Source organism: Agelaius phoeniceus, chromosome 1 (genome assembly GCF_051311805.1).
Source record: "Agelaius phoeniceus isolate bAgePho1 chromosome 1, bAgePho1.hap1, whole genome shotgun sequence".
Classification (NCBI taxonomy): Eukaryota; Metazoa; Chordata; class Aves; order Passeriformes; family Icteridae; genus Agelaius; species Agelaius phoeniceus.
The window spans coordinates 21,253,273-21,276,824 of NC_135265.1; the positions used below are offsets into that span (position 1 = coordinate 21,253,273).

The window sequence follows — 23,552 nt, forward strand, 5'->3', positions numbered from 1 at the left end:
AGTCCTCCAAAAAATATATTGGATAATTTATATATAGACAAAGAGATAAATATTGTTTTAAAACTAGAGCTTGTGAGCATATATTTTTTACATATTGTTGCCATGAAATGTGAAACACTTGTTCCCGTGTTTTAAGCTGGTCATCTGCATGAATTGCAGTGCTGCTGTAAATATTTCTCAACATGGACAGGTAGATGCTCTTGGAAAAACCAGAACAAATTCTTGAGTTGCCAATATTGTCACAAAGTGTCCCTGCAGAGTGAAGCTGTTTGACAAAGTGTTTCCCTGGTGATTTGGCTGCAGATGAAAATGTCTCCCGCAATAAAATTCTCTGCTCAGGTCTCAGTTCTCTGTGCTCGTCAATCAGCAAATAACATATCGAGGGTTTTTCTGCTGGATTAGTTAATATGGTGGGGAAAATATGTGAGGCATTGATACTCCTATTTTTACACATAGGGGTTTTTTCACCCTTAAATATGCATTATTTTTAAATATATATATTTTGTTGTCTGGAGCTTCCTTTAGTAATCAGTAGTGCTGCAATAGAACTAATATAAAACTATCTTTTATGCACTTAGATTTTCTTGCCTGGAGATAATGCCTACTCTCTGAAAATCACTGTCAATCACAGGGAAGAGAGCTGGGGGAAGAGTGGAGAGATCTGCATTTAGTGACAGCATTTCTACCCTCAGTGCACTGTCCTTTATGGGTTAATATATTCATGTTTTGCCAATAAATGGCATTTTGTAGAATTTTTGTGGCCCTGTGTGTTGTAAACGCAGTTTTGCTGGGGATAATCATGTTCCACATCTGCTGATACTTTCATAAGGTATCATTAATGGCTTTAGAAAGTTCAATTACGTGGCTGCAAAGAAATAAATCACCTTATAGTTTAATTACCTCTAATATAACAGCAGCAAATATCTCCTGGGAAGCTGCCTCCTGTGTTACTAAATGACTGTCAATGATGAAGTTGCTTTCCTTAAAGGATGCTCTGTTAGGGAGATTGTTTCACAGTGTTTTATGCTACATCTGTTTTATGCTGCCATTACTAAATTTTATAAAGGAATTTAAAATATGACAGATGTCAGTAATAACTTTCATTTCATGCCTGCTTTTTAAAGAAAAAAATGGAACTTACTGCAGTTCCCATAAAGATTTATAAGAAATGTTTCATAGGAAATCCTTTTTAAGTACTTTTAAAATATTTTTGAATGATTATATGGGATCCAGGAAAATATCTTAAAACACATTTTAGCAGATTCCCTCTGTGCAGTGTGTGCCCATCTGCTGTGAAAAATATTAAGAAGGGACCTTCATTTTCCTACTTAATGTCTCAAAACAGTTACTCCTCTTCAGATCCAACCACCAGAGAGGCAAAAAGGGAGCACAGATGGAAAGATGAGTATCCTATATAAAATAAGAAGTGATAAAAGGATGAGAAACAAGGAAGGAAAAGGAAAGAAGAAAGCATAAAAGTGGTGCAGGAGGAAGACCAGAAAGAAGATGCAGGCTGACGAGCTGGAAACAGAAAAGAAATGGGAAGAACCAAAATCCTGAACAGGGAAGATCTATGAGAAAGATCAGCTGATTAGGCAAAGGGAAGAGATAGGAGGAAGTGAAATAGCAGAAACCTTGAGCATTTTGTAAAAGCAGAAATCAAAGACACAAATAATCAAAGGATAGGCTATAAGACAATATTTTCTGCCTTTCCTCCCATCACCAATCAGTAGCTGGGAGAGAGGTATGACAGACAAATGTGAAAAGCACAACCAACTTGTGTTGTCCTTTTCTTAGGACTCTGGTTTTCCTTTTTGTGATTTTGGTTCACCATGTTTACTCAGGATCAGCTGCATTTCCTTTAGTACCACTAAATTGCTAAACTCAGTTACTGCTTTGAATTACTTAAATCACACGATTTTGGGATCATAACTCGAACTAAGAGGCTTTAAAATTATTCCAAGCCATTTTGAATCATCTCTTCCTCTTGCTTCTAGAATAGTGTAGGTTTCAGAACATCCCTTCCCCTGTTTTAATCCAATAACCAGCAAATGTTGTGACTTGGTAACTCAAGTGTATAAGGGTGTGCAGCCTTCAGTGTAAATACAATGGTGGTGCATAATCTCAAGCATCTTCCTGTCCCTGGGGTGGTGAGGTGGCTCCAGAGGAGCTCCCAGGATTTAGGCACTGTTCAGGATTCATGACTCTTTGCAGGGATGCAAATCCCATGGCTGTTCTGTGGCCCATCCTTTTATTTGCTGGCTAACAAAGGTTAGGTAGAGCAGGAGGATAAAAGAGCAAGGCTTTTTGAGTGATAAAGCCCTGGAACGTTTTGTCTCTTCAGATCAGAGTGGACCAGGGACTTTACCCTGCTCTTTTCTTTGGGCAATTTCTTTACAGCAGGGGTGCATGCTTGTTAACACTTCACAGGGTAATAGGTAGGTTGTTAACTAATGGCTGTTTTCAGCCTCTAAGTTGTATGCCATAACAACAAGAATACATTCTATTTCAAAGGGGTTCTTTTTAAAGAAAAAAGAGGGGTTTTTGCTGTATTCAGGAGGTGGGAGTTAGGTAGCACTTAATGTATTGAACGCAGTGAGGGAAAATTTGAGCATAAGGTACGGAGACATGTAGGTTGGATTTGGATGAGCACATTTGTGTGTGGAAAATTATATACTGTCTCAACGAAATTACTTTTTCCTTCTGAAAGAAAATGTTTTCTTCCATGCTCTGGGAGAAGTTACAGTTCTCCCATTGTAGCATGTGTGTTTTTTCCCCCATACACATAAACAGAAGTACCATTAAACTAATTTTTGCAAAAAGAATATAATTCCTTTAAGGAAGTTTCTTTCTTTCTTCAAAATGTTTTTATTTTCTCTGTTGATTATTTTATCTTAAAGCTGTGAACTCCTGGCCTGTTCTTCATTGTTCTGGCAGGAATAAAAAGTACACCGTAGATACATCCCCCTCTTCCTAAAAATATTTTCCAAATTAGAAAAAAATGTTCAGAAAGGCTCTGAGAATATCTGATTGAAAGTTGCTGCTACTGAAATAACATCTTAAGAGTATAGTAAAAGAAGAACAGAATCAAGTTAAATGAAACCTTCTTGATTCTCTGAAGCCAGAATTAAACTAAGTACAGAATGAGTGTAAAGTGAGGAATAATCACATACAACCTGGAAAAAATGCAGGTCAAAGTAAAGTCCTGCTCTTTTGTCCTTGCCTCCCTGGGTTTTTTTTGGCTATCTACAGGTGATCTTCAATGCCTTTACTTAGCAGGGATAGCTTTCAAAAGGCAAAGCTCTCACAACAACCAGGATTTTCAAGGGAATGTCCACACTCTGGCTCCAGTGATAGACAACATGTTTGGGTTTGATTTTGGCTCTTTTACTGAGTCTGGAGTAAGACCTCATTTGGGGCAGCTGTGATGGTTTGTGACACAGAGCAGTGGAACTGTGTCAGAGATGTGGGGACATCAGCAGGTAGTAAAACTCTGTTTTTAGACACACTGTACAGGGAAAAGAGGAGATTCTTCAAACATCTGAGATGAATGAGTGCAGAGTGAGCCCCGAGCTGGCTCGTGCTGTTTGCAGGATGCTGGGTGTTGCCATAGAGACCAAGAAAGGGGGAACAGAGGAGTTTTGAAGAGAATATCAGCTGGGGCTTTAGTAATGCTAACTTAGCATGTGATGTCTGCCAAAGAGCCCTGCTGGGGAGCTGGGCACTAATGTGGTATCAGAGCAGGAGAGCATTGAGGTCACCTGGCGTCTGCTAAGAACGACTGAAGTCACGACTTGGACATGTGAGGACGTGGTGGAAATAAACTCAACTTGCCTTCACATATGCAGGTTATTTCCAAGTTATCTATATGTATGTTTCCTGACAGAGTAATTGCTTCTGGTTCCTCTCCCATTCCTGAAAATATTGAAATATTTGGTTTGCTCCCAACAGTGACTTCTTTGGAGATAATTGCCAAATCCTTAGTGGTTTGAGATCACCACCTACACATCCCAGAGGCTACATAGGTTCTCCTGCTCTGACTGCCTAATTCTCTTGGCAAATAAAAAAAAATTAGACTGACCTTTTCCTTGTGCATTGGCAGTCATATTGTGCTCTCTGTAGTTTTTTCTGTTGAGAAAATGTGGAGTTGATGTTGTGGTTGGTTTGTGTTAGTGGAACAGATTCAGGAAGGTGTGCTACCTGCACAGTTGTCTTCACTAGGGTCCTGAGCTCTTGGATCTTCAAAGACAGATATTGAGTGTACTCATAGGCAGCTGGCTGGACCTAGCATTGATCCCCTCAAGACTGAGGAGCCAGCCACTCTTCATGGAGCTGCACATTTCTCCTAAAGCTGTTTGGGCTGACTGTTGTGTATGGAGCTGTGTGTCTTCTCTCTTCACGCAGATAGTTTTAGCTGTATTGGGACTATACTTTACAGTAAGTCACTATCCAGGATTTGCACTAAAAAACTCATTCTTGCTTTAATACAAGTTACTGTCTTCTACTAAATGTATGAAGCCCATCAAGTGGGTACAGTACTAAAGATGTCAAGTAAATTAATCATGTACAGGAAGGAGAGTCAGGATAGAGTTTTTCCTCTACAGTATGGAATCAGAATCTGGACAAGACTAAGAACTGATCAAGATATATGACTGCTCTGATACAAAGTAAATAGCATTTTTAAAATTAATGTCCTTGGCATTGGCTGTGTTAATACTTCCCTTTTGCAACATTTATTTTTTCATTAATGGAGCTAATGTGACTGAGAGATGGATGTGAAGAAGTGCCACGCACCATGTATGTTTAAACGGGAAATGGTCTGCTGCAGTGTGCTCATGCTGACTGTGCTTGTTCTTGAAGTAATGCTACTGAAAATCATAGAATAAGGAGAACAGCATCTGGGGAGGGGTATGCTCCTTGCATCAGTCAAGAGCCCCCTGTACCATAAAGGCTTCATGAATTCAGATGGTCTGCATGCTCTTCTATTCCTTCATTCCTTCCATGCTCCCTTTCTTCACTGAAATGAGAGTTGCCTGCATGTTTCCTGCAATATATCAGTTTCGTCTTCTTTTGCCAGGGCCAGTTGCTTTCCATACCTGAAGCTTTGTGTGTCTCTTATCCTTCTTTTGACCTCATAACTCTTCCTTCCTCTCTTCCATCTTTCCCCTGGCTTGGTTGTTTTTCCTCTCCCTGAGGCAATTTTTTTCTGGGTGTTAGCGTTCCTAAACTGTACTGCAAGTCGTTTAGGGAAAGGGAAGAAATGGGGGTTCATCTTTGTCAGACTCATTAACCTTGGCAAAGAAGGTGGTAACCATTCCATGGCTCTTTGGTCTATAGGCCATTAGTCCCAGACCTGGATGGCTGAAACAGCTGCATGTGCTAACCACTGCAAGAGGCCACAAATCTTGTGCCTAAATATACCTTTTCCCTTTCATTTTCTTGCTTTCATCAAAGTTAATATAATGTTTTCCATTGCCTAGAACATTCCATGAAATGTTGGAATTTATCAAATAACCTAGCATCCTGAAATTATCTTGTAATAGACAAAAGTATGGAGAAATGCCACTTGACCAGGAATCATAATACCCAGGGATGAAAACTACCCTACTGTACAAATAGGTCAACAGTCTTTAAGCACAGTTTTTTTTCTGGATTAAATCAGTTTTCTTAAAAAGCTTTTTCTGCAGACTTGTCTTATAAGTCTTTGGCAGGAAATCAGGTTGCCCATTATTTTGTGTGTCTGTCCCTTTGTTCTCATTCCTCACCACTCTTTATGTCAGCATTGCACAGGCTTGTGGGCTTTGAGTGACAATGAAGTTTTCTCCACAGCATATATGCACATCCCACTGTGAGTTACAACTTACAGTTCCCACCATCTGACTTGTGAGGGGAGTTTGCAGTTTAAAAATTGGTTGATCTGTTTTCTTCCCTTTTCCTTTTTTCCTCTGCCTAGGATTTCCCATGGCTTCACCATGTTAAATCTGGTAATCTAAGAGCTGCATAGACACATTAACTTGCTGACCTGGCAGAAAGCATGTACCCCAAAACAGAAACATTTTCTACAGCAGGATAACTACAGTGCTGGGAAGTGGTCTGAACAAATGGTACCATGCGCATTCGACTAGGAAAAGAAGTGAAGTTTGTATGCTTTTGTCTTTGGTTACTGAAGTTTAGTTATGTTTATTTTGAATTTGCAGTGTGGTTTTGGATTTGTGACTTTAGCTCTGCTTTGGTTGGGGTTTTTTTAGGAAACTAATAAAACACAACATGGAAATTTTCTTGAACGGAAAGAAATATGAGTGGTTCTGGAATTTGTTTCTTTTAAGATTCAGTGTAAAATATGTCAAAAGGACTTGTAGTTCAGAAGGTGACATGAAGCATAAAAAAATACTTGAGTGTACTAATATTTAACTTTTGAATTAAGTGTTTTTCATTAATCCAAAAATATGTTGTGTATCTTTTGGTTTGGAGTTCAATCTTGATCCAGTTTACTTGCTGTGATAAAGCCTGCAGTCCATTGAAGCCCAAAGAGATTCATAGAGAGCAGTTGTTCACCACAGAATCATTTCTCAAAGATAAATTATGCAGCAGTAAAGACAAGTTCATAAACTTTATTGTATTGCTTTAGTAGCAGTGCTTTAGGTTCTACTGGGAAGGCAAATTCAACACTAAGGCCTTCCCTAAGGTTTATTAAACTGTCCTAGAAGCTGCCAGTGTCATTTTTTTTCTTTTTTGAACATTTTTCTGAGCTCAGTAGTGGGAGAGGGAAAAAGAGGATAGTCTTTTTTTCTTGGTCTTCAGTTAATCCTTCTGACTTTCTGCTTCCACTAGCATGGAGAAGAATCGTACTGTGAGAAGATGATGATTCTCTCTTTACTTGATTGACTCAAACACATGCAGCTTTTTATAGGCTCACCATTTTTCTTCAAGAGCATGCATCTTTGTCATGGTTTAAAAAATATCTAGAAATAGTAGTTACAGTTCTTGAAATTATGTGCAGCTATGAGCAATATGTACCATCCACATTTTCCATATGTCAAGACAGTATTCTAGTTTTATGGGTATAGTAAAAAATTATAAGAAGTAAACAGTCAATTGAGTAGAACTTAATAAATACTGAAAAAAATCAGGATCAAAGTACTTTACATTAGTATTCAAAAGAATTTTAGGAGAAAATATTTTTCAAGCCCTTACGTGGTAATTCTGAAATATTAGGTCTTTCTGGCTGTTGCAAGCTGTACAAATGCAGTGTTGGGACCAGATTACTTGTGTATGTTTATCTTTGATTAATTTTTTCTTAAGAATTTCAGGAGATCTTTAAGCAGCTCTCATTTTTGCTATTTAAATCCGAGTTTTGTTTTAAGTAGAATGTAGGAATATTGAACTATTGCTGATCTAGCTGATGTTGGAGTCTTTTCAGAGATGTAGTTCAAACTGTAAGTTACAAGACAGAAAGATTTAAAGAAGGGTAAGAGGGAGAGGTTTTGTTTTCACTGCTTATGCAGGTATATCTTTTACGGCACAAGTGCATTTTTCATGTAAAATCCAAGGCATAGATTTATATTTTTTTGGGAGCACAGTATCTCTGGGTGATTTGAGATCCAGGGAACTGCCTAGCTACATCATGGTAAATTCAGCTTTGTCCCTGTGAAGGTGTTACGGAGAGGAAGCAAACTAAAGCTACGTCTGTAGTAAAAGTCTCATTTTGGTAGTGATACATAGCCAAGAAGAGAGCTGCTACCTAGTCTTGGAGTCATTTTTTTAACTTCCACTGCCTTTAGATAAATCCTAAGAGGTGAACATGAGGAAATTAAGAGCAATCTCAAGGATACAAGCACAGTCATGGTGAAAGGATCCAGGTGTTACCTCTCTATGGGAGCAACAGTATGGATCTTGAACCTCATGTATCTCTTTTGTGAGTCCTGTTTTCTAGAGCATGTGCTAATCAAGAGGGAAGCTGTCTGGAAACACCATTAGAAAGCAGCCAGTCCACTGTGCAGTTTTTCAACTGAGGATGCATCTTTTCTATATCCAAAAACATCTGTCATCTTGGAGCACTGAGCAGTGAGCTGAAGGTAGCTGGGTGCTTCAGTGGAAACACAGCTCTGATGAGTGCTGGAAAATACATTACCTGAGATGAGACTAAGGGAAGCCAGCCATCCTCTGTGTGTGCTCTCCCTTTGGCCCCAAGCAGCTTTCTGACTTTTAGGGACTCAAATGTTTAATCTACATGAGCACTTCTCTATTGATGCTGCTCATTTTGATTGTCTCAATAGACCAGGAAAAAAGCAGGTGAAAACACAGTGCCAAATTCTCCAGGGCCTGAGTATCTGCATACAACTGTTGTGTCTAGGCAAAGTTGGTATTTATAATGGCTCTGGAGTGGTGAAGAAATGAGGCATGCTATGAGGGAGAAGATGTTTTAGGCCTTAAAGAGGGATTGATTTGTGGTTATTATTGCTGCTTTTGATCTGCCAACAGGGATCTGAAACTAATTCACCAGAGCAGCACAAGTCTGATATATAAAGCCAGATGGAGATGCCAGAATAGGTTATGCCTGCTGTCTTTGACACTGCCTTATCATGAAGTGATAAAACAGGTAGTACAAAGCCAAGCAGGCAAAGGATGGGAGTGCACTGCAGGAATGCTGTCAGTGGTGTGAAGTGACTGCCAGTTGTTAAAGCCACTGCAGGATCAATTAGCTATTTGCAGCAATACCTTGCCCTGGTGAGAGGCTGAGGCATGCAGCTGCACAGAGCACTTGGTTGCCATACAGCATCTCTGGGTGCTTCCATGCTAAACTGAGGGAGTAGAAAATGCAGAGTCTCTGTATTTCAAAAGTAATCCCACAAGTACATATGGCCATAGAAATAAAAAACAGTGTTTGCATAAGGACTTCTACTTTATACCCATACCATACTTTTACCCCAGCTATGGAGTGTATCAAGGGAATCTCATTCTAAGATGTGCTGTAAGCAGTGAATATTGTCTAGCTGCTGAGATGTTGGTGGATTTTATCACTTTTGGTTGCATTTTGTTTAGAAATTAGAGCAGTTTAGGGCTATTAATTCTCTATAGATCTCATCATCATCTGAGTCAGCTAACTCATTGCATAAGAAGAGCTTTATATAGATGTTGGATCAATTGACAGTAAGTTGTCAATAAATGTATCTCCTAGACACTGCAATTGACAGGCTAATGAAGTGCATTCTCAGTGACAGAGAGCTGTTGACAAATCTTTTGTCACTTTGCTTTTCCCACTCCTGCATTTCTCATAAATCTGCTCCATACCACAAGCTGAATGCTGGGATTAGAATCACAGAATCACAAAGGTTGTAAAAGACCTTTGAGATCATTGAGCCAACCATGAGCACAGCAGTGCTAGTCTACCACTAAACCATGCCTCTAAGCACCACATTTACATGTATTTTGAACACTTCCAGAGGTGGTGATTCCACCATTTCCCTGGGCAGTCAGTTCCAATGCTTGACCACCGCTCCAGTGAAGAAATTTCTTCTAATATCCAATCTAATATCTTCCACAAGTAAGGGGATGCCTGTTGGCTTCCTTGTGTGCATAGGCTGGGATTTGGAAAACTGTTGGTTGAGAAAGCAGAAAGAAAGAACCAAGGACCATGTTTTCCCTCCCTGCAATGTATTCTCCAACATGTTTCAAAGAAGATGCAAAGTAGGTGAGGTGCAGTTTGTCCACCAAGACTGCAGCATTGTGTTGGGCTCCCTGTTGTTGCACTTTTTGTGCCTTTGTTGTTGCTGTGGCACTTACTTAGACTGATTAAGTGCAAGTGTTTTCAACTGCCTGTTCCTTTTCCTCTTTCCCAGAAGGAGGTGGAATCACTGGTTTATTTTACGTCATGCTTGAAGGTTCCTGTGGGTGCCTTTTGCAAATATCTGATGAGTAAACTAGTTCTTGTCCTTTGCAGTAAAGTTCCATGTTTTTTCCTTTAACTCATGAGCATTTGTAAGCACCAGCAATTTAGGATAAGTGCTGCCTACCTACAGCAAAAGGATGTTGAGCAAAACCAGATCAGTATGCATAATCCCACTTTCCTTGCTAAAGAAACTATTTTGGTCAGTGTGTGCATTAAAAAGTCACAGCGTGACTCATTGGCCTTAGCTATTGCTAGCACTTCATGAGAAAGCATAATTTTCACTCCACTGTTCACAGCCAGCCTAGATGTTGTTCATAGCTTGTTGTACATAGTTTGGGGTTTGTGAGCCACACTGCAACTGCAGTTTGCCTTTTAAGCTTGCATGGATAATTGACCTTAAAGGCCAAACCTTGAACCCAATGAAATCAGAAGCAAAACTTGTATTGATTTTTTTGAAATCAAAATCAGGCTGATGCTGTATTGCCATTTCATCTTGACAGACACTGGGGGAGAAGAAAGTCTTTCAAAAGGCTTTATGTTTTTCACACTGTGGGCCCTGGAAGACAGTGAAAGTAACTTGGGAAGTCGTGTGGATTGGATGACATCAGAACTTAACTGATGTCAGTGGTACAGCTCTTTTCCAGCAGGTTGGTCAGCTTCTTGCTTTGTGAGAGGGAAGGCAGCCAGTGTAAAATCCGCCATAAATTAGGGATTCTTCAAAGGGTGAAGATTCACATAGTGGGTGAGACTTCTTATCTCACCCACTTCATCTAGCACTATGGAACACAAGTCTTGGAAAAACACTACTGTCAAGAAGACATGACTATATCACAGTTTGTTTCTGGTTGATGAAGGGAAGCCCAACCCTTTGCTCAAGGTGTTAATGGCATGGAAAAATACTATGTGATTTTCCTGTTGTTTTAGAACCGCCTCCAACTGTGGGCAAGTTTGTTTTACAGAACAGAGCTTTAAGAAAGAGGACAAACTAAAAAAGAAATGGTAAACATTCAAGCAAATGTTACTGTCTTGTGTTACTCAGGAGCTGGTTCAGTTTGCTGATTGCTCAGTTTCAGTGTGGTCTGAGTAATGAAGAGCTGACTAGTAAGCCTCATTTGGAGTAATTCCCTGAGTACTTTGAAGCATAGCAAAGCCAGGAAAACTCTAATGAAAAATAATGGAAAGGTAGCTGGGGGCTTAACTTATGATCTCTGCTCATTACAGTAAGCGACATTTTCATTGCAGTGTTGCCATAAAGATTATTGGCTGCCACATAGCATAGGTCCCTCCTGGAAAGATTCTGGAACAGCTTTGTTGGCACAGTAAAAGCCATGGAAAATCACCAAAGATTTGCTTAAAACCCAGTGATTGTTTGCCAATTATTAAGGTTGTGATGCTTTGTTCAAAACTGGCTGGAAAATTAGGTGAATAGTCTGTATAATTTTATTATGTGGTCTCTTAGTGACCATCTTTGGTCTTCCACAGTAAAGTTATATAACTGGAAAACCATTGTATTGGTATGTTTTGTTTCCATATAGAACTACTCAGTCTTTGGCTCTCAATATTTCAGCATTTTAACATATATGATGGCAATGATTTTGAAATTGGCTTTGAATCACCTTTTTCCTTTGCACGTATGTTGGTTTCTCAGAGCACAACTTAGCAGGTGTCTGTAAGATTGACATAATTGGCATGTTTGTGCCACGTTGGGCAGGGAGTAGGTGAAAGGGCTGTGTTTGGGAACTGGAAAGACCTGCACTGACCTGTTAAAGTGTGTTCAAAAACAGTCCAAGAACAGCTTTTCTGCAAAGTGTATCCATTATGAGTTAAACAAAGCCAATTCATATGGCCAAGTGAAATTGCAGTGTCTGAGATGTAGCACTTTGTAGGTGATACTTTGTGTCAAAAAGTGACATTTTCATTGCAGTGTTGTCATAAAGTGAAGTGAGTTTCCTCTATTCTTCACCTTCTTCCTGGTAGTGGTTTACGCAGCTAAATCCAGTGTCCTGGAGGAACAAAGTAAAGTCCTTCACTGATGGCAGTGAGTAACTGCTCCATTCCCTGTTCTCCTGTCCTGTCAGTAGCAAGGCAGCCCACAGTCTCAGGACACGTTTATACACATGGCCAGCCATTGGGAGATTAGCATAATGGGGGGACAGATGGACACATAAACACAGAGAAGACAAACAGCCAGACTGTATTCCTCAATACCTTTCCCTGCAATGCTCTGGGAAGACCCTGTGTCAGGGATCCCTCTGATACCTGGCTCCCCAGTCTCGATGTTTCAAATATCAAGCCCCCAGACCCAGTCTCATCAGCCTACATCCCCTGAGTCTTTCTGGAGGCTGATCCTGGTGTCCCTTGGTCACTCCAGTATATGGGAATCAGTCCATGCTATTGACCAGCTGATCTGTCTTGAACTTGAACATGCTGATGTGACGACATGTATGCATGCTGCCAGAACAGAGGGCACACTCACGCAGAAAACAGCTAGAAACAGGATTTGGGGAGGACAAAGTCAAGGTGATTTGGCACAGAGTTCTGCCAGTCAAGTGTTCTGACCTCCTCCTGCTTGCACACTGTTGACCTCATTTATTCCCTGCCTCATCCTGTCTCTTTTTCCCTGCACTTGTTCTCTTCTGTCATCCTTGGTCACTGACTTCCACTCTTGCTCTGTCCTCATAAGAACCTCTAAGTCCTGTATAATCCTTAGATACTCTTGTTCAGTCCCAAAACTCTGAGCATCCCACAGTAAATCCTGTGCTCCCTTCACACAGTGGTCCGCAGAGCTCACAGAGCCTGCCGGAGTGTCTTGTGTTGGGTCACACAGATGGAATGTGTGACAGGACTGGGACTTCCTCCTTCCCCTTTGAGGGTCTCAGAGGAGGTGATTCAGATGGGTTAGTTTGGTTGAGTTCCCCACCTTGTCACTGTGTCCCTTGTCACTGTTCAATCCTTATGTTTATTTTAAGGATCTGTTGGAGAGCTGGCCCCGCAGGCAGTTGGGATGGCAGAGGCAGACACCCTGGGAGAGGTGTGTGAGCCAGCCCAGCAGAGCAGGGCAGCTGATTAAACCCTGTGTGTGGGAATTGCCGTCTCCTGAATGTTCTCCATGCTACTGCCAGTGAAACTGGCCATCCTCAGTGTGCAGCAGAGCAGGCTCAGATTAACTCAGACACTTCAATTTTGCTTAAAAAAAAGAAAAAGAGACTCTCCGTATCAGTATTTCCCCAGGGTCCCTTCTATACATTTTATTGGTACACCTTGTCTAGTTACTGGAAAAGAAATACATACCTGCTGGACATATAATAACTTAAAGAAAGTTCCTTAGCTTGCACTTAGCTATTTTTTGCCCTCTGTTTTCCTTTTTTTTAAATGTTAATCAGGTACACAGCAAAATGCATGTAATAAATCAATAATAAAGATTATGTAAGGGCATTTATCTAAGCAGCAGTGTAGCATTCAGAAAGGAAAGTGAGCACTGTTTTACTGAAGCCCAAAGGACTCCACGCAGACAACAACATTAAAATAACATAAGAATGAAGAATACTGTGCTCAGCTGTCTCCAGGAGGATGTCTGTGCTGCATGTCAGTATGTTTTCTGTACTGTGTTTGCTGCCTAACTCCAGGGTTAGTTTGAGATCAGGCAAATGGCCTTGAATGTTGTCCCAGCAATGTGGTTTGGGGAAATAGAGCAGCTATTGATTTATCTAACTCATGCTCACAAATTACGAATACATGAAGATAAGAGTTGGGCTGATACAGATCACTTTAGTAAACTGAACGCACTTCTTTCTCACTTGAGTTGTCTTTTTCCTTCTTAGTGGTGCATTTTTATCTGCAGCTACCTGTGCTGGCATCTGCCAAAGAAGCTGAGCAGGCCCCTGCAGTTTCTGTGGCTCCTGTTTGCTTCTGATGAATTAGATGTAGGATGCCATTTGTTCTAGTAGATACCTCAGCCCTCAGAGTTTAAACTGATGCCTGCATCTGGCATGAAATTGTTTTTTCTGGTCCTAAGTAAGAAAACACTATTTCATCTATGGAAACAAGTAGGAAAATATTCCACTGCAGTCCATGGCAGTTCTTACCCTTAAGAACTTCAGTTTCTGGCCTATGCTGTTTTTTCATGCCTGGCATGAATTCAGGGACTGGTCTGCACATGTGGGCTGAACAACTCATTGCTCCATTCAAAATGGAGCATGAGAAACGAGATCAGGCCTCCTGAATGTACTTGAAGATCTGAGTCCCAGGGGAGAAATCATGCATAATTGAAATATTCTGGTAGGACTGTCCACATGCAGAAGCGAATTGTTCTCTCCCTCGTGCTCTCAGGCTGCTGTTTCATTATACTGGCCTAGTTGGGGGGTGTTTTATCAGCATAATAGATTCCCTAGATGAAATCTTAATTCCTGTTTGTCTCTGTTTTGAAAGAAATAAGAATGAGCATGCCCTGTCCTTTCTGTCTTTGTGACAGTTCCATAGGGGCCCCCCTTGTGTGTCTCTCTGGATTTGTAGCATGGCTGAAGATTTTCAGTGCTGGGGTCCCTGGGTATGGGGAGAGGTCTTTCAGAAACGAGATGTTAGTGTTCCTTGTGCTTTCAAAATTGTGTCTGCCAAAAGCCATGCTTCTTGTAAGATCTTTCAGGTTGGGTATGCAAAGTCATTAGCCAGCTTTGCAAATCTTGGCCTCTTCATTTTCTTTAAAAGAAATCTTTTTTCTTTCGCTAGGCTTCTATGAGCTTCCAGCTGTGCTTCCCTAACAAGCCTCACATTTAGAGTACTTGCTTCAAAAGGCTGCTAGCCTCAGAGAATATAAGGAGAAGGCTTTCTTTTATTACTGTGTATTAATTAAAGAAATACCTAACACCTACTTGGAATTCCTTTATGGGAAAAGAAGACATTAGTTCCCCATAACATGCAAGATGGTGAGTTCAAAGAAGCAAGGATTCAATTAACCATTTTAAGAGCAAATGTGTCTGGCAGAATTAAAATTATGCATCTGTTGCCAGCCCAGTAGTAGAGCAAGTGTTTGTGAATCATAGTTACCTCAGCTTAAATCTCCCCTCACTGACACATCAGATCTGGGATCTCTGAGCTAAGGCCAGATGTTCCTCTGGTCAGGGTCTGTCTCTGACAGTAACCTGTAGGGATAGAGGGTGGGAAATGTGGCATGTAGAGGTTGAGCCTTTCTTTTCTTCAGGTATTCAGAGCAGCAAATAGACTGGGGTAGAGGGGTCCAGCAGAAGGGAGCCCTGTGGAAAACTGAATGGTGAAGTAGCCAGTAAGAGACACGTGGGATTTATTTTGGAGGGTGCACATTCTACGCAGATGCTGAAACAGTGAGCTCCAGAAAGTTTTGGCAGAGTACTTTTTTTTGCTTGTTGAGATTTGGAGTGTTTTTAGGCAGGAATTCTGAGTAAGTCAACTTTGGACTGCGTGACTCAGCAGAGTCTCTAATGTAAGATAGCTAACAGCTTGTGAGAGTGCAGAGTGGGAACACAGAGGGAGTGGTTGGGTGGACTCCATCTAGCATTTTAAAATAGCTAAAGATGAGTGTCTGTGTGTCAGCTAGCTACCCACTGTCCTCTGTAGCTGGTGAAAATCTTTAACAGAGCAGTGCAGCTAAGAATCTCACTGCAGACACCTGTACTTGATCACCCAGAAAGCTCTTTACTCCACTGGCTTCATTAGCCAGATCTCCACTGACTGGGAGACTGGGCTTAAATCCTTAGCTCTCCACTTGTGCTGAATCCTCTTCTTCTTACCTAATCTGTGCTCCAAAAAATGAAACTAGCTAAGAAAAAGAAGGAGCTAATCCAAGATGGGAAGAGATAATCAGTTCCCCTAACGAGTGCCTGTGGGGTGAAGACCAAAAATAAAGCATTTGAGGATATTAGGGATTTCTGGTGTTGCAGAAAGTCTCTTTAAAAGGTGAAATGCAGGACTTAAGGGGAATTAGGAAGAATAGTGACAGGCAAAGTCTGCAGGAACGTTGGGTTATGGAAGATAATTGAGGGAGGTGGAAGGAACAGAAATATAACACTGGTTGTTACACTTGGGAGTATCTCAGGGCTGGGCTCCGGTGTGTATGGATTTGGGGCTGTCGGAAGCATTAAACATCCCAGAGTGGCAGTGGGCTATAGAGGAAGGCACCCAGACCTAAAAATAGCAGAGCAGTTTCACAGCACATTGAGAGCTGAGGTTCAGTGGCCCAGAGGCTCTGGCAGCACGTGGCACTGCCAGCACCTGCCCCCTCCATGCAGCCAGTGCTGCCTCCATCGTGGAGCAGGACAGAGCTGCACAGACAGGGACAGGCCAGAACTGAGAGGCTCTGAAGAAACTTGCAAGAGCTTCAGATGATGGACATTGCTGGCATTGCTGCCATCTGCTCTCAGAGCACTTGAAAACAAAGGGAAAAAAATTAGCTGAATAAAATGAATCACTCGTGTCTGGTTTGCCTTATTAAGAATCCTAAAGCTGCAGTTTGCTATTTGGGTGTAAGGAAAACAGGTACTGGTTTCACTCTCCCATGCAGTGTTCCTCTTCACTGAGATCTTCTGAGTTACATCACAAAAACTAAAAACATTATTGGTGAACTACCAATATAATATGATACTTGCATAGCAATTTTTCTCTCACTGGTACATTACTGACCATTAAATCCCATTATCTGTCCCTTTCCTGGGAGAGAGAATATGTGGTTTGAGGGGATGACATGTTAGCAGCTGCCACATAGAAAAGATCAGTCCCAGTCATTCAGAGGGGACACCAGAGCAACAAATTAGCTGTGCAAAAACTGGTGTGGCAAAAGCTCTAAATGCACTTGCACTGTGACTAGTGCAGGGTAGCCAGCATGTATCAGTCATGCAAGCACTTCTTTCAGCTTTGGGTTTGTAGTGATACCACCACTGATTCAGCCTTTCCCTTCTCCTGCTTAATCAGCTGGGGCTTAGGACTGTTCTTTTGAGGTCCCTGTAAATACCCACTTTGAGGCTTGGTCTGAGCACTAAATATCTGCCTGACTCTGAACTTCACCTTTTGAAAAATCAAGCAGAGCTGGAATATTTCACCTTTGTTTCCCTGATTACAGTACATGGCTGGAGGGAGCATCTCTCCAGGACCATATTTAGCAGTGTTGTCCTCTTTATACTGCATACTCACCCTGTAGATCTGTTACAGACATAAAGTGAAATACCAGTGTATTTCTCATGGCTCAGTCTTGAAATCCTCTTTCAAAATGCTTAAACTCAAAAAAATCAATGTGTGCATCAAACACTTTGCAATAGTTCCCTAGCTTACACAAGTTCTCTAGCCCTTGGCTAGTGAGCATTTTGTTGTACAAGAGAGAAAAATTGAGGTAGTTGTGCTGAATTTGTTTTTCAAAGTGACTCTTTTGACCTTTATGAATTAAAGAATTTTAACTATGGTTCTGTTTTTAAGTTCAGAGATTTTAGTAGCAAGACTATATGCTTTCAAGTTACAAGGTTCCATGCCTGATCTTATGCTGTAAATTGCAACATTTAGCAATTTGTGGTTTAATTTAGAAGGATCACCTACTTTCCTAAATGCTTAAGTAATGTGGGAAGCTGAGGTTATTGATTCTCTCTGAATTTATTACAAGAAAGCTGTATCCACTCTCGCCTCTTGGGAATGCCTCTCCTGAACTGCATGCTTGCTAGTGACAGCTTAGACCCCTGATACATAACCAGAGACCTTGCCTAATATCCTTGCAACTACTTTAGGGAATTTTTATTAAGTAAAAGCATCATTAAAGTAGACAGAATGATGAAGTTTAATGAGCATCTTTCTCACTTGATGTTCGTTTTGCTGCTGCAGCAGCCATGCTGCTGTCATTTGTTACTTCCAGTGGGGCAGGTGCAGAATTCAGGAAGATTTTGTTCATGTTTACATCTGCATACAAAGAAACATTTTTTTAATGAAAAATACTTTTAAAAATATATACAAGGAAAGAAAGCTTCTCAGAGTCTGTCTGAGAGCTTTCTGCACTTTCACTCTTGTATGTAATCTCCCCTTTAATTTTTATGTAATGAGAAGTCTGCCTACTATACTGTAGCTGCTCAGTCTACAAAGGTTCTGCAGTTTGTGAGCTGTGGTTATAGTAACTAGCTTCTGACTGTTAGCAAACTGCAAACATCACAAATATTTGTTTGCACTCCAGATTTTGTCCTTCAGCAGAGGTTTTAGCCTTGAAGCTGTGTGTAGTGTTCTGCTCAGAGCTGTACCAGCGCTGTGAACAGATGAAGTTTCAAAATATCTAGTGGGAAGGCACTGCCATGAATGTGTTATCAGCACTTATCTCACAAATCTGCCTTGAAACCATAGCCACAATCTGTGTCAAAATTCTTTTGTGTGTTTATGGAGACAATCTGCCTTGGCTAAGGGTCTGGTCATGCAAACAGCTGTGTCAAGGTGCCATGCTCTAGCACATCACCATCCGTCAGCTGAGCAGCAGAACTGTCTGTGGGCATGTCTTCAGCTGACCTCTGCTGCCCAGGATGATGTGCAAGTGTCTCTGCCTAACACATGTGACTCTGCACTCATGCAGACAAGAGCATGTACCTAGTTTGTACAGCTTGGCTACAGCTGTTTCTGGGTCTTTCTAGTAAGTACTGAAATTATTAAAGACTTTATGCAAACTTCACATCTTTTAAAACTAAAGGGTTATAGGTTCTTGTAAAAGTCAGATAATTGCTTCTCTGTGCAGATAAGCTCCATTGGTGTTTTTATTTTCCTTTTTTTTTTTTTTCCTGAAGCTTTTTTTTCCCCTGGGAGTTATAAAACTGGTGTTTGTTGTTGTACCAGGAGTTAATTGCGAATTTTGAATTCTCTTTTCCCTAGTGTAACAGAAGGCAAATTCTGTCCCAGAGGCATTATTACAGTCATTATTGTATTTAAATATTGTTGTGAGACCATATGTCTCCTCATATCTGATGTGTGTAGACAGGAGAGAGAGAGACCCCGTGTGTGAAGGCTTGTACCATCTAAATATATCTGATCCTTGCTCTTTGACTAGCAGACTCCATGAAAGATTGTAAAGCACTTATCTTCAGTTGGGATAGCCATGTGCATTGAAACTCCTCTCATTTTGCCAAGGAAACTGATTTGATTTTCTTATTTCAAACCCAGTAATTACTTTGCTGGATGAAACTCAGGTGCTCATGCTGATAGAAGTGGTTGGATGTGAAAATAGGTTAAAAGAATGTCAAAGTGCTGTAGATGCCTTCAACTCATGTACATCTATTACTACCTATGTAGTATTTGCAGGGGACAAAGGGAGTTGCTGGGGCATCAATAGCACTGAATATTGTAAGGAGCAGATATCAAAAAAATATCAAAAATATCTCGGGTCAGTTGGTATTTTTACTGCTTAATGCATGCTGTGGCTTCTGGACCTCTTTTTGTAGTCAAAAGGCATTACCCAAGCAGACTTTACCAGAACTCTGAAGTTCATTCAAAATTGTCAGTATTCAGATTTCCTGCATTTGGAAAGCATCTGTGTAGTCAGTAGAATTCCCACCACACCCTTTTTCTTCTGAGGTCTAACAGTCCACGTGCTTGAGCATTTGCTCTGAGAAAGGAGGAAATGAGAGGTAGAATGAACGCCAGAAGGAGCACCTGAAAGGGAAACTTACAAAAAGTTTCCAAAGCAAAAAGGGGGAGCCTAAACTTGAGCAAAAGGAGGGTATGTATGTAACACTTGACAGCCACTTAAGCTGTCTCAGTCCTCTTTGGGTTGGCACTAACAGGGCAAAGGAGCTGTGGGGCAGCAGGATGTGGAACACAGGACAGTGATAGGGGACTTCTGATCCTATCCACAAAAGATTTTTATGCTCAGATACAGTGAATCATTGGATTCTCTGTTAATCAGTGCCTTAAGTCCCACATACGGACTTCAAAAAAGCCGAAAACCACCTTGAAGGTTAATTTTGTATTTACCTAACTAGTGCTATCTTGTGAGAGTTACACAACTACTGCTGAAAGTGGTTCAAATGCTGCACTGCATATCATTCAGAGCAGGATGCTGCTTGTTCCCTGACTTCTTCTATCCTGGGTCAATTTCTGATGGCACAACCTCCTTGAATTTTACTTCTGTGCTCTTCTGCTGTGATAGATTTTCATAATACTAAACCATCTCCTTCCATGGACTCCCTCGCTCAACTCACTTAACACCTTCCAAAACAGGAGTTATTTAGGATGTATATTTGATTAATACACATACTTGGATAAAATACAACCTTGTGCTGCTGGAGCTCTGTCTCTTCAGAAATAAAATAAAAATATGTGTATTGTAGCTAATATGAAGCATGTAGTTATTGCAGAGGGTCAGGGCTCTCTGCTTTCATCAGGAAATGCCACCTGATCCCTTGTTGACAGTAGGTGATAGCACACATAAAATTTCAGTAAGGTGAAGTAATGTCATAGTTTACAGTTGTATTTTCCTTGAGCAAGGCTGTTTGGCTACAGTACACCTTGACAGCAGCCTGCTTAGCAGTATGATGTAAAACTTCAACTGCTGAGAAGGTGAAAGCAAGCACTGCCTCTTCACCCCACAAGAAGCTTTAATCCCATTCCACAGTCCAGAAATGCCAAGGCTGAAGTATCTTCCAGATACAGCAACATAAAGCTCAAATTAGGTGGTAACTTTTCGTATTCCGACATAGAATTAGAATAATAAATAGAATAGAGTCATAGAATCTCAAAGGTTGGAAAAGACCTCCAAGATCATATGTAACTGTGACTTGGGAGAACAAACATGATCACTCTGAACATCCCCCCTTCCTTCTTCTCCCAGCTTTTTATGGTGAGCAGGATGTGGTATGGGCTGGGATATGCCTTGCATCAGTTGGGGTCATCTGTCCTGGCTGCATCTCTTCCCAACAACTTGTGCACTCCTAGCCCCCTCACTGGTGGGCTGAGGAGCAGAAAAGGCCTTGGTTCTGTGCAAGCCCTGCTCAGCAATAACTTAAATATCCCTGCATTGTCAACACTGTTTTCAATGCAAATCCAAACCACAGCCCCATACCAGCCACTATGAAGAAAATTACCCCAAGCAAAACCCACAATGTGCATCTTCAAAAAGCACTTAATGTCAATAAGTGAAGTTAAGTTTGAGCTGTGTTTATTTTGGGTAGGTTTTTAATTTATTCTAATCAGGATTACTCATAAATTATCTATTAATTACTGCGTGATATTTAGCAAGATCCTTTCAGCCATGTAGTCCATTTAGCTTCACAGTGAATGCTAGCCATCTTAATTGTAGGATACTTTGTCAACATTTAATCAGTGGTACTTACTAATGTGGCATTGATGTGTTGGTATCTGTCCCAGTGCTATCAATCATGTGTGAGCAGCAAAGGCAGCTGTGACACCATTGCTCTCTGTCACATTATCAAGCCCCTGGGTTTTCTGGTTAGGGATGATGCTCACTTTGCTCTAAGCAGGCACTCTATCTCTCCAGTTCAACCCAATTTTTGTCATTGTCTACTTGAATACACATCCTTGCAGCCTTCTGAGCTTTAATCCCATAACTGCAGAATAAAGGTTGCTAGTTTCTGAAGGCAAAACTGATTGCTCCTTCACTGCTCCAAAAGCCTGCTCTTCCCTGATGTTAGTCCCCTGAAAAGTCACAAAACCCCAAATGTTAATGACTGCAGCTTGAGAGCTAATAGAAAATTCAGTGTGTTGAGACAAAATAAAGACCTTTTTTTTTCCCTAGTAACTAGATGCTTTGTTTAATGTGCTGCAGAGTAAAAGTCTGTGTTTAATGGTTGTATCACAATTTTTTTTTCTCCTTTCCTTACAGTCTTTATGGCAGACACATGCAGGCAAACCCCGAACCTCCAAAGAAGAACAATGACAAGTCAAAGAAGATCAGCCGTAAACCTCTGGCAGCCAAGAACAAATAAGTGCCTGGCTTCTGCCTCTGTTTTACATCTGTTGCATTGGTTTTGCTTGTGCCTACAATATTTCTACACATCTCTTATTACATATAAGAAAGCAGGGATTAGAATTAAAGGCAATTTACTATGTATAATGCTTTAGAAAATACTGCTAGAGGGGAACAAAATTACATATGCTCCTAACTATGGTCACATTTATGTAGCCATTTAATATATCACTGTCAAACATATTTTAGCTTTTCTATTTATATGTATATTAATGTCCTCTCTTCACATGTGTCACATCCTGTTAATATAGGGGATTTTGCACTTATATTATATGATATTAAATTTCATAGCATATTCCAAGTGATTTCAATAAAGCTCTTCATTTGTATTGCTGTTTAGTTTCTTCAGTAGGACTTTGAATAGGAAATTCCTTGAGGAATGTGTGTGTCCAGTTTCCTGTAATATGGTTATTTCTTCTGCAGGAATGTGGTAGCATTTTATCTGATGGAAGTTTGTTAAAGTGCAAAGCATTCTGTTCAAGCAACGTTTTAATCAGTTTCTTTTTCTTCTTTTATGGTGCTGTGGACTGCTCTTTTTGCCTTGAAGGTTATTTTGAAATCAAGGAGTAGGGGAAGGGAGAGAGAAAAAAAAAATTGTCTTTGTAAAGAGCTGCCAATTGCCAGACTCAGTTTGGGGAAGAGAACTTTGTCACTTGAAGAAACTCGTACTTCTGCCAATTTTTCAAGTGATTTTTTTTGTTTCGGCAGAAAACCCAAATAATGTGTTTAATCTCTGCTTAAAGTGCTTAAATTGAAGAGCTATTCCAAATGGCTTTTGAAAATGCCACAGGTTCTATATTTATCTATACAAAGCTGGCACCACAACTAAGCTCAGAAACTGCAAACATTTTAACAGCTCGACTAGTTTCAGGTTCTACCAATGGAGAAGAAAAGCCTAAAATCTGCAGACAGTGTTTCCCAAACAATTTTATTCTTAGGAGAGCAAAAGCCAACAAGGGAACTCAAGGTACAAGAACAGATATTCATACCTGGATTGCTTGTGTCGAGACCTTCCTGCCCTTGATTTCCAATTTAATGAATTTCATACCTGAGCCACCCATGTCTGAGTGTCGGCTGCTGTCCCATCCGGCCAGCAAGCTGGGAAGCGTGCCCAGACTGCTGAGACAGGCCTGTTTGTTCAGGGGGAAAAGGTTTTAAATATCTCATGCTACAAGTGATGCCTGCTGCAAAAGCCAATCTGAAGTTTCTGTTATCAGCACCAGTCTCTTGAGTGCATTTAGGATTGCCCCAGCATGTAGGTAACATGGTTGCCTTAGTCTGGGAATAAATGTATTGACATATATTTTGCAACAGATTTTTTTTGAATTGGCAAGCAGAGCTAGGAAGTTGGCATCAAGCTTTAGACACACTTTAAGTGGTCTTCAGTACTTCAGAAGAATGAGGCAGTCTTGGTAGGCAGATGGAGAACAGTAAAAATGGTAGACTTGTCAGGAACAGTCAATTCTATCTGTTGCAAGCTGTGCATAGGATTTTCCAGACCCCTTAAGAGATCTGCCTAGGGAGCAGGTCCAACTGAAACAGGCCAGTGAAGGTGCTAGGTTGGATGCATGTTAAGAATTCACAGCAAAAACTGTGCCCCATCTGGAATGCACACAATTAAATGTGGTGTAGGGATTAACATGTGAGAGGGCCTACTGACAATAATAATCATGCTACAAAAAGTCCTGAAGAAATGTC

General features: G+C 40.7%; 1 protein-coding gene across 1 annotated transcript in view; it reads left to right on the top strand.

Annotated features, from left to right (window-relative positions):
- The window catches only part of RSU1 (Ras suppressor protein 1), a 102,071-nt gene extending 79,888 nt beyond the window's left edge, over positions 1-22,183 (top strand). Inside the window, exon 9 of the mRNA XM_054633398.2 lies at positions 21,711-22,183. Within this exon, the coding sequence (XP_054489373.1) occupies positions 21,711-21,813 (103 nt within the window). The 3' untranslated portion in view covers positions 21,814-22,183. The remainder of the gene's footprint in view (positions 1-21,710) is intronic.
- The last annotated feature ends 1,369 nt before the right edge of the window (positions 22,184-23,552 follow it).